Below are 11,510 nucleotides of genomic sequence, written 5' to 3'. Positions count from 1 at the left end.
TTGGATTTTTAACTAAGAATTGCGCACTCTGGTTGTCGCACATGATTGTTGTTGGCTTCTTAGTGTATTCATTAAAACCCATCTCCTGCAGCAGACTTCTATGAAATGTAACTTCTTTTGCTCCGGAACACATCGCGATGTACTCCGCCTCCATAGTACTAAGTGAAACCACTTTTTGTTTCTTGGATTCCCACGCAATCAGGTTTTCGCCTAGGAACAAAGCGAATCCACTGTACGATTTTCTATCCGTACTATCAGAAGCCCAATCAGCATCTGTAAAGCAAATAAGACTATGGCTGTTAGGTAGAAAAGTTAACGTACCCTGAGGCTTAGATTTCAGGTATCTAAGCACTCTTTTTGCTGCCAACATATGCTCTCTATGTGGATGCCCATGGAATTGAGCTAGTTTGGATACGGTGTAAGCGATGTCTGGTCTCGAAACGGTACCCAAGTATGTCAAACCACCAACAAGTGATTGATAGTTTTTAGTTTCATAGCCCAAACAGTCTGGATCTAAGCATTTATCCAGAACGGTGCCGCTAGCGAATGGCGTTGACGCTCCTTTGCATTCATCCATGTTCCATTTTTTTAACATTTCCGTCACGTATCTATGTTGGCCTATGGATATAGAACCGCGCTGTCCATCACGACAGATCTCCATCCCCAAATAGTATCTAAGAGGGCCTTTGTCGACTGCCTCGACGTGTGACTGAAGCTTTTTAATGATATGTTGTAATGTTTCCGCCGACGAACATGCGAGTATAATGTCATCGACATATACTGAAATTATGTTAATCTCCTTGTCTGTCATCAAAGTGTATACGCAGTTGTCGACCTTGCATCTTTTGAAACCGATTTCGCATAGGATAGAGTTGACCTTCGTGTTCCAATTTCGCCCAGCCTGCTTCAGCCCGTACAATGATTTGTTGAGCTTGCACACCTTTTTAGGAAAATTTTTGTCTATGAAGCCTTCTGGTTGCCTCATATACACCTCTTCCTCCAGATCGCCATTAAGGTACGCCGAAACAACATCGACGTGGTTGACTAGTAGCTTACACTGCACTGCCAGCGACAAAATGAGACGTATAGTAGAATGCCTTACCACCGGGGCGAATGTGTCTGTGTAATCAATGCCGGCTACTTGTGTGCAGCCCTGCGCCACCAAACGAGCTTTATACCGATCAATAGTGCCATCAGCGTTATGTTTCGTAGTAAATACCCACTTCGATCCAATGACGTTCTTGTTTTCTGGGCAGGTTACTAGGCTCCATGTGTTGTTTTTCGTAAGCGCGTTATACTCAGTCTGCATTGCATTTTTCCATTCCCGATTTTGTGACGATTCGTGTGCTTCTTTAACCGAATTGGGTTTCTCAACTACTGCGTGTAAATAACGGTTTTTATGTCCCATGACTCTTTTCGATTCACCGAACCTTCCCGAAATTGACCGATTTTGCTCTTTTCGCGCCACCACTCGATTTGCAATTGTTTCTATGTCATCATGGTCATGATCATTATCGTCACTACTCGCACTTAAAAAATTGTCTTCGAGTTCCGTTTCTTTTGCTTCTTCGCCACTTTTATTTTCTTTTTTCATCCCGAAATCTATTTCATACTGTTCTTCTTCTTTTCGTTCTGTTTCTATTTTGTCCTCGTCTTCAGTTTTATCGAAAGTTTCTTCAAAAAATAAAACATCTCTTGCAATTACAATTTTTCTTTCTTTTAAGTCAAAAAGTCTATAGCCTTTTGTGTTAGACGCGTATCCAACGAACACCATTTTTACACCTTTTGGTTCAAATTTAGATTTTTTGTTTCTCTTATCAAGCACAACGGCCTCACAACCAAATACCTTAAAATGTTTTACACTAGGCTTTCTACCGACCCAACATTCAAATGGCGTTTTATTTTTTAGTATTTTTGTGCACGAACGGTTTCGTATGTATGCGGCGGTATTTACTGCTTCGGCCCATAAATACTGAGGAAGCTTTGACATCTCTAGCAAGCATCTTGCCATCTCCACCAATGTCCGATTTGACCTTTCGGCAGTACCATTCTGCTGTGGAGTGTAGCTGACGGTTGTTTCGTGTACGATTCCGTTGCTATCCAAAAAATTTTTAAAATTAGAATTCACATATTCTAAACCGTTATCACTTCTCAATTTTTTGATTTTGTTACCCGTCTGCCTTTCAACTTGATTTAAAAATGTTTTAAATGCATTGAATGCATCTGATTTTCTCTTTAAAAAATCGACGTAAACGTAGCGAGAGAAATCATCGATGAAAGTGATAAAATATTTTGCACCACCTTGTGAAGGCACACGCATTGGGCCACATATATCACTGTGTATGATTTCTAGCAATTTCGAGCTGCTGACACTGGAATAATTTGGAAATGGTTTACGACTTATTTTACATAACGCGCACGTATTACAGTTTATATTTTCGGATATAATTTCTAATCGAAATTCCAATCCACGGACCATTTCCCTTTTTGACAGATTCAGTAAGTCCGTGCAATTTAAATGACCGAACCGTTGGTGCCATAATTTTAATTCGCTCTCTTTCATTGTCATTAGCTGCTCTTTGTTGTTGTTACTAATTGGTTTTTCTAAATAGGTATAAAACACACCGTTGTCTTCTTTAGCCGCGAAAACCGTTCTATTGTCTTTGCTTTTTACTTCTGTTTTCGTTTCATTAAAATACACTTTATTTCCATTTTTTATCACTTTGCTCAATGATATAATGTTTGCTTGTAAGTCCGGAATGTACAACACTTTATTTAAAATCAATTCTGTGAAACTTGACTTTAATTTTATGGTACCTATCCCCGTCGCACTCACTTCTTCACCCGTTGCTAAGTACACTTTTTGCGAGTGTTTGCTTAACTTATTGAAGAATGACTTATGTGGGCACATATGGGACGAAGCACCACTGTCCAATATCCACACTTTTTGATCCGTTTTGCTCTGCAAATTTACTACACTTAGTGCAACTGGAGCAGGTTGATCTTTGCGCCTTCTGCATTCAGCACGTATGTGGCCCCTTCTTCCACACTCGTAGCACTTGACTTTGTTATTTTGCTTATCGGCTCCTCGTGATCGTTGTTGTTGTTGCTGCGAGTATTGCGGTTTTTTATTTCCTCTTACACCATTCTTTGAGTTCATCGCTAGAACTTTCTCGCTGTTTGGTTCGTATTTGTCACCACGTCTTTGCTCTTCTTCGAGTATTTTACTTTTTAGGTTATCCAATGTTGGCAATTTGTCTCTGCTTTCAATTGCGATGACGAAACTCTCCAAGTCGTCCGGTAAGCTGCATAAAAGCAAAATTGAAAGCAAGTCACTGGGAACCGTAACTGCAATCTCGCGCAAGTTTTCTGCTATTGAGCAGAATTCATTTATTTGAGACGCAAACTTTTCACTGCTGTGAAACTTGAATCTGACTAGTCTTTTGAAGAGATTGACCTTCCTCGCAGGTCCACACGCGTTATATAGCTCGCTTAATGCCGTCCATGCATCTTTCGCTGTTTTGCAATCTTTGATATTCAGTAATTCTGATGGTCTCACACATAAAGTAATTGTGGCCAGCGCTTTCTCATCGTCCGACAACCACCGATCTCGTTCCTGACCCGATGCTGACCCGACACTCTGTAACCACTGGCTTCCACAAATCTTGGGTAATCAAGCAACTTTTCATCTGTAATACCCACGTGGAATAATTTTCGCCGTTAAGCTTTTCAAGCTGCATCGCGTGGCTCATGTTGAGTAGAGGTTATGTTTTTTTTTTTTTTCAATCGACGAACGAAATTGATAAAAAAACTGATACCGCTTTTTATTGCGCACAATCGACAAACGATTGACTTTAGTGTTCCGCGAACAACGTTATTATTTTCAGACCTTTTAACTTTTACTTGGGGGCTGGGCCCATAACCTATGTTAGATTGTAATTTGTTAGCTTGTCTTTTATTCAATCAATCTCGTTAGCTATAATAAGTATGAAAATTCAAAATGGTAGATAGCAAGTGGGTTGTCAAATGTGTGTAGTTGCCAGATTTTTACAATTCTATGTGACTACCCAGCAGTGGACCGAGGCAGACTAAATTACCTGCGAAATGGGGCTATAGATCCAAACCTCCTGGTAGAAATTAAGCCTACAACAGTTTTAGGATTTATTAACAGCCTAAAACTATTTGGCTGCATGGCTGCTCAATAGATCTCTTCAGGTCGCAGTGCACAAACAGCCATATCAATAATAATAATACAGGGTGGGCCAAATAATACCTACTAATGTTAAGCACAAATAACTTTTTTATTTTTTGACATATTTATTTTTCTCTTTTTGTAGGTTATAATTGAATTGTTGGAAATTTATTATGGAACCACCAACAACGACTACAATACGCTATTCGTTTAACACAATTAGCCACACAAATTGATTTTTTAAATAATGTTTAGATGTCGGATGAAGCGCATTTCCATTTAACCGGTTATGTCAACCAACAAAACTGTACATTGTGAGGCTCTGAAAATCCAAGGGCAACACACAAACAGTAGCTACACCCATCTAAATGTACTCTTTGGTGCGGTGTTATGGCCACTAGAGTTATCGGTCCATATTTCTTCGAAAATGAGGATGAAACGCCGGAATCGATTTCAGGAGCTTCTTGCAGAACATTGATTGAAAACTTTTTGCGGCCAATGGCGGAGCAGTATCTTAAGGGGTTAGGTGTAGTCAGAGGCCCGAAAAAATGATGATTTTCGCGAATTTTTTTTGCTACTTAATTAATTTATTTAACAAAAATAAAAACATAGCATAAAAACATCATGTTTTAACTTGACTTCACCAAAATTTCAAAAAAAAAAATTAATAATTGCAAAAGTTATCGCTGTTTGTGTGAAGCCCATTTCTCCAGAAGTCCCTTGCGGTGAACATCACAAGTCCTTGCAGATTCATCTAAAACCAATCGGACAAGAAAAATTAGTTTTATTAATAGATAATCTTGTGCCTGATCGAAGCTTTTTTTTTTTGTCAAAATGAACAAAATGGCGGCCTCAGAAAATTTTTTCCAGATTTTAGAGCAAAAAACCAACAGTTAATTGTTAAAAAAAAATCGAAATTTTGAAAAAAAAAAAAATCCTTCGATCAGGCACAAGTTTTTTATGTTTTTCAAAAGCTGTATAAATTTTATTGAAATCTACGTAGCGGTTTTTAAGTTACAGTGTTCACCAGTTTGAAAAACATAGTTTTGAGAAAAACGCATTTAAAGTTTTGCTATCGGCTCCGGAGCGGCCGAGCGCCCTTTGTTAATTGTTGAATAACTTGAAAAGTATTTGTCGGATTCACTTCAAATTTTTACACAATATTTTTAAAACATTATACTTGAAGAAAATGCAAAAAAAAAATCAATTTTTTGAAAATTCTGACTACCCCTAACCCCTTAATTTGTGGTTTCAACATGATGGAGCAACTGCGCATACTGCTAGGCAGTAGTCTTTAGTCATTAATAGGTCTTATTTGGCCCACCCTGTACTTTGCGTTCAGCTGTTTTGCTCATTTGCAAATTCTTACAAGTAAAAATTTATTCAGTCAAACCTTGCAACTTCCCCTCAAAATGAAATATCATTTTGCTCTCCCACTTTCCCCTACTTTAAAAGTTCTTTGGGTGCATGGACACCAAAACATGATAATTTGTAAGAATTGTTACAAGCTATTTGCTTCATGAACATACCTAAATTCAAGCCACCTGTTCAATTAAAAACCATTTTACATAATTTGACCATTTCAAGTTTTGGACGTTTATTTTCAATGGAATCGAAGACCGTACATTTCTCTTATATTTAGTTGCTTTTTCCGCTTGCGTAAAGGCACATTCTCTTTCTTTAAATATAATATTAATATTTAGTTTAATTTATCATAAGAATTTTCATCTTGCAGTATGCTGATTTGTATTGGTATACGAATACAAAAAGATAAAATACATTTTATAAAATATATACTATACAGACATTTACATATATATTTGTGCAACTATTAGTAGATCTGTTACACGCTGAAAATTACACACTGATTTACTTAAAACTATAAAAAATGTGTGTTTAAAAACTAAAGCAAAAAACAAAATAAAAATGGAATTAGGAATTTGTGATTAGTAGTATGCGCACTCTTAAGGACTTATATGTACATATATAATATTAAGGGCTTTATGACGAGTAATTTATGCACAATGTATGTGTGTGTGTGTATGTAAGTATGCGTATTAATATTAGCTTTAAACTTTGTTTAAATGGAAACTTAAACTTAAACAATGAAGGATTAGAAAAAAATATGTTTACTATTTTCTTAAAATCCGGCAATTTAGCGCTTCTCAGGCAGCAAGGCGCTACTGCAAAATACACTGTTTTATCAAAGATCATTGGTATGCAATTGCATACATATCTACATATATAAGTATTCTATGTGTGGGTAAGTGGCAAAAATTCCTTTATGCAAAATTCCTGATGCAGGGCGAATTCCCAGGGCGAGTGGAGCAGAAGAGCTTTCTCTTGGCAAACTTTAATTTGTTCAATTTTTCTTTGTGACCTACGACAGAAAACAGTTATTCCATCTTTGGCCTTAAGTTTTGTTCGTGTGCCTGTAGAGAAACATTAAATTGTAGAATACAAATTTAGCCACAGTAATCATTTCCCTGCATTTCACTTACTTTTTCGGCAATTCTAGTCAGATTTTCCGCGGTTGATTTCCCCGTCTGTTGCACCATGCCATGGAAGATTTTCACCTCACTTTGCGTTAACAGCTCATGTGGCGAACCGAACTCGACCACTTGACCAGCATCCATAACCAAAACCTTATCGGAGTCCATAACAGTATTCAGGCGATGTGCGATTGTGAGTACAGTACAATTTTTGAATTTATTCCTTATTGTCATTTGGATGAGTGCATCCGTTTGGGGATCTACATTGGCTGTCGCTTCATCCAACACCAAAATTCGGTTTTCGCGCAAAATGGCGCGTGCCAAACACACTAATTGACGTTGACCAACACTAAAATTAGCGCCTCCCTCGGAGATTTTACTTTGCAGACCACTGGGCAGCTCGGCGACGACGTGCTTCAATTTAACCTGAAAGCAAATATAATATAAATATTTTTTTTTAATTAATCACAACTGTAGTTTCTTAAAACTACGACACTACGCACCTCTTGCAGCGCCTCCCACAATTTGGCATCTGAATATTCATCGAATGGATCCAAGTTGTAACGCATTGTGCCCGAGAAGAGCACCGGCTCTTGTGGTATGATTGAGACTTTACTGCGCAAATCATGTAAGCCCATGTCTTTGGTGTCACGTGAATCGATAATGATCGAGCCATCGTTGAAGGATAGCCTGAAGAGCGCATTAATCAGTGACGACTTGCCGGCACCAGTGCGTCCCACAATGCCAACCTTTTCACAGGGTTTGATCACAAAGTTCAGCGATTTCAGTACATATTCGGCCTTGGGATCAGGCAGGTAGCGTAAACTCAATTGATCGAAAACGATTTTACCCTCCTCCGGCCATGTTTTTGGTGGTTTCTTATCAGCTGGCGATTCCAATTCGCCCTCCGGTTCGATATCCTCGTATTCCACTATGCGTTCTACTGCCGTCATGGTATTCTCCAGCTCAGCTGATTGACGCATACCCCACTGCACCATGCCCGTCATGCCCATGGCCTGTGTAATGGCCAAGCCGACATCGCCACCATTCTCCGGCGGGAAGAGGAAGAAACTCAAGGTTATAATGGCTATGTAGGCAATGCAACAGCAATCCAGCCAATAGCCGAAGGCGCGTGATGTGGAAATGAATAAATAAAATGCGGAGCTATGCATGTCCTGGTAGTTATCAAATTCCCAGATGAGCACGCGCTGGGCGCCAAACGCGCGTATCGTCGGCAAGCCGGCGAGCGAGGCAGCCATATGCGAGTAGATTGGCGAGCGAGCTAAATAAAATACAAAATTTTATGACAGTTAATATTAGCCGCTGTCTTGTTGATATTTTTTCAATATGCTTTGTTTTTTCCTATTGCTAAATCACTCAACTTACTTATTGCCTCGAGCCGCTTGACGTCGCGCGAAGTCTTCAAGTAGAACGATCTCAAGTAGTAGAATAGTACCGCCAAAACGGCCGTTGGTAAAAGAAAGAGCGGATTCACTATGCCAATCACAATCACGATACCGAAAAGTGAAAGGAATATCTGTATGACGTCCATCATAACCGATGGCAGTATCTCATCCACTTGACCCATATCTTTGGAGAAGCGATTCAATATGCGCCCAGAAGGGTTTATGTTGAAAAAGTACATGGCAGCGCGCGTTATGCCACGGAACATGGCATTGTGCAGATTAATGGAAGCCTTCATAGCAACGTTGAAGAAGAGAAAACTACGCGCAAGCGTAATGACGATAGTGGCTATTGTGATAACGGTGAAAATATAAATGTCCAGAGTGTCGGCGTCCACGTCCCAACCAGCATCGCGAATCATTGTGGCAAACGTCGATCCCTTCGTGACGGCTGCTGCCGGTGGTAATGTAGTGGTGTCATTGAAACTAGCGTAAGGGATGGTAGCATTGACATTTTCCACTTCATTTCGTCCCTTTTTGGCGACCCTGTAATTTAAATAGTTCAAATAATAACAAACATAGAACGGTTTTTCACACAGCAGTAAAGTAGGCGCCTCCAACACTCACCAGTATGATAAGAACCAATCGCCTCCCGAAGCTAGTACCTGCGCCAATACGCAGAAGAATAGCATAATAAAGAAAGTGAAAAAGCCACCACCGGCTTTAAAATATTTCTGATACAGGTCCAAACCGATTTTACCCTGCTCTTGCGTTTCCTGCTGCTGTATGGGCGTATCTTCGATATATGAGTCTGTTACGGAATTCAAAGATGCCTCGCTATTCCTACGATTGCTGTACACTTTGCTGCTAGAGCGCGAGCGCGCTTTTTCCTCCAGCGCCTCCTCCTTCTCGGGGTCCGCTAACATTTTTGCGAAATCTAAACCAGACTCACGCAAATAATCATATGTGCCCACCGCACTCACTCTCCCCCTATCCATGATGACAATTTGATCAGCCTGCTGCAGGAATTGTAGCTGATGTGTGACCAGCACGACGATATGATCTCTGAGAAAACCACGCATGCACTGATCGAAGAGGTGGCGGCCCACATGCGTGTCCACCGCACTCAATGGATCGTCAAGCAGGTATATTGAGGTCTGGCGATAGACAGCACGCGCCAAACTTATACGCGCCTTCTGACCACCAGAAAGCGATGCGCCACGCTCACCCACTATAGTCTTGTCACCATATGGCAGTAGTTCAAAGTCACGTTCCAGCGCGCACTTTTTCACCACTTGCTGATAGCGACGGCGATTCATCGGTTGGCCGAAGAGTATATTCTGACGTACGGTGCCGGTGAAGAGCCAAGGTTCTTGCGAGGCATAGGAGAAAGTGCCGTTCACTTCAATGGTGCCCGACTCGGGGCGCAATTCGCCGAGAATGCTTTGTACTACACTAAGAAGTGAACATTTAATCAGATTAATTCAACGTATTTAATGGAAGTTCAGCTAACCTCGATTTGCCCGAACCCACCGGTCCAATGATGGCAACCAGTGTGCCTGGCTGCACACGCAAATTCACATTGTCCAAGGTATATTCGGCCGCGTTGCGATCCCATTTGGCCTTCACGTTGCTCAATATAATACCGGCCTCCGACAATGTGGCATGTCCATTGGAGGCAAATGCCTTTTCAATCTCATTACCATTCAGCGCCTTTTCATCGTCCTTAAGCACAGTGGATTGATTACTGCCAGGATAGTTGGGATTATCAGAGGACTTGTCGACGATGTCAGTCTCTTCATACAGCATAAACTTTTGTATACGCTTAATGGATACTATAGCCTCGGCCACTTGCGAAATACCTACAAAAGTGGAAAATAAATATAAAATGTGATTAAGTCCTTAAGTATCTCTAAAAAGCAAAAAAACTTGTACAATACCTTGTGGAAAGAAGACCGTCATGGTGCTACGCAAAATGTTATAATATGCCGTGATGACGAAAGCCTTCTCCGGCGTCAGCACCTTTTGCAACAACACATAACCGACCAAACTAAGAAAGACGGAAACGCGCGTCAGAAACATGATGAACGACAACAGCACGCCACGTATATACGACACTTTTCGTATAGCGTTGATTTCCTTTTTGCGTGCATAGGCTACCATCTTGCCGAATGGTATCTCCCACGCGTACATTTTGATCACCTGTATGCCCGAGATAATTTCATTCATCATACGGACGCGCTCATCTGTGCGCAAAGCGGTACGCAAGCGTAACACTGACGTCTTCTTGCCCAACCAACCTTGAAGTGGAATAAACAGCAACATGAAGGCGACACCGAAAGACGCCGCAACACCAATCTATGTTTGCAAAACGATGAAGTTTAAGAGTTTAGTAAGTTTAAGTGTTCAAATACATTTGTATCGCACTGTAAACTCACCTCTATAGACATCAAATAAGTGATAAAGATCGTTTCCAGTGGACCTATCCAAAGGTAATGCACAAATATCATTGCTAAATCTAAGCGGCCCACATCGTTCGATATCAAATTCACCACCTGGCCGGCTGTTGTCTCGCCCAAGGCCGTTCGACTCAAACGCAGCGCCTTCCGATAAATCATACTGCACATGGCCACTCGTATCTTCATGCCCGTGTGCATGGTGCCCAACATGTACGGATGCATTATGAACACATTTACAGCACTGCAGAATATGACCCCTGCTGCATACAGATATGCGGTGTTAATGTTGTCGCCACCTTGTGAGTAGTAGGCGATCAGTCCCAGCAGAAATAAGGGCTGCAATGCTCTATAAGAAAGTTGACCAGAATTAATTGTCAGGAGTAAAAAAAATGCTTGTTCGTATATTCATTTACCTTAAACCCAATTCCAGTACAAGTAGTACGAGACCTAAGAGTGCAAAACGACAACCGAAAACACGGGTTGTGACTCTCAGCAGACTAGGGCCGCTCTTGGATGTGGACTTGCGCTTCAATTCTTCTTCCCATAATGAGCTCAAATCGTTGCCTAGCGTTTCTGCAATGAGAAAAAATATAAAAATATTGAAAAAATATTTTAGCGATCTAACTAAATGATAATAAAATAATCATTTAATATATTGAAGGTTATAGAAATTTATAAGTCACAGCTCAGGAGAGCCCAAAACGAATAATACGCACTTGGTTAATACCTTCAAATGGCATAATGGACGTGCGTATAAAATGGAATCGAGCGACATAAATGAAATTAAGGAGCCAAATGAATTAAGAAAACGTGTAGTTTTATTTAGAAAGTAGTAAGAATCGGACGGCCTCGGTAGTCCAGCGTAAGTGCGCTAGCCTGGCATCCTAGAGGTTGTGGGTTCGAATCCCTCGTAAAGCACAGTCCTCGCACTTTTCCAAATTTACCTGCTTTCCCTGTTTCTAAA

The 11,510-nt window shown here is 40.5% G+C and overlaps 1 protein-coding gene across 9 annotated transcripts in view; it reads right to left on the bottom strand.

Annotated features, from left to right (window-relative positions):
- Nucleotides 1–5,761: 5,761 nt before the first annotated feature.
- LOC129236041 (probable multidrug resistance-associated protein lethal(2)03659) overlaps nucleotides 5,762–11,510 on the bottom strand; it is a 73,689-nt gene continuing 67,940 nt past the window's right edge. For all 9 annotated transcript variants that reach the window (XM_054870224.1, XM_054870227.1, XM_054870221.1 and 6 more), the window contains 9 exons: nucleotides 10,960–11,119; nucleotides 10,526–10,892; nucleotides 10,028–10,445; nucleotides 9,601–9,949; nucleotides 8,715–9,542; nucleotides 8,071–8,633; nucleotides 7,188–7,966; nucleotides 6,694–7,110; nucleotides 5,762–6,624 (listed from right to left, as the gene is read on the bottom strand). In XM_054870224.1, the coding sequence (XP_054726199.1) occupies nucleotides 6,589–6,624; nucleotides 6,694–7,110; nucleotides 7,188–7,966; nucleotides 8,071–8,633; nucleotides 8,715–9,542; nucleotides 9,601–9,949; nucleotides 10,028–10,445; nucleotides 10,526–10,892; nucleotides 10,960–11,119 (3,917 nt within the window). In that variant the 3' untranslated portion in view covers nucleotides 5,762–6,588. The remainder of the gene's footprint in view (nucleotides 6,625–6,693; nucleotides 7,111–7,187; nucleotides 7,967–8,070; nucleotides 8,634–8,714; nucleotides 9,543–9,600; nucleotides 9,950–10,027; nucleotides 10,446–10,525; nucleotides 10,893–10,959; nucleotides 11,120–11,510) is intronic.

The sequence above is a fragment of the Anastrepha obliqua genome, chromosome 1 (assembly GCF_027943255.1).
Source record: "Anastrepha obliqua isolate idAnaObli1 chromosome 1, idAnaObli1_1.0, whole genome shotgun sequence".
Taxonomy (NCBI): Eukaryota; Metazoa; Arthropoda; class Insecta; order Diptera; family Tephritidae; genus Anastrepha; species Anastrepha obliqua.
This window is presented reverse-complemented; position numbering and strand designations above follow the sequence as displayed.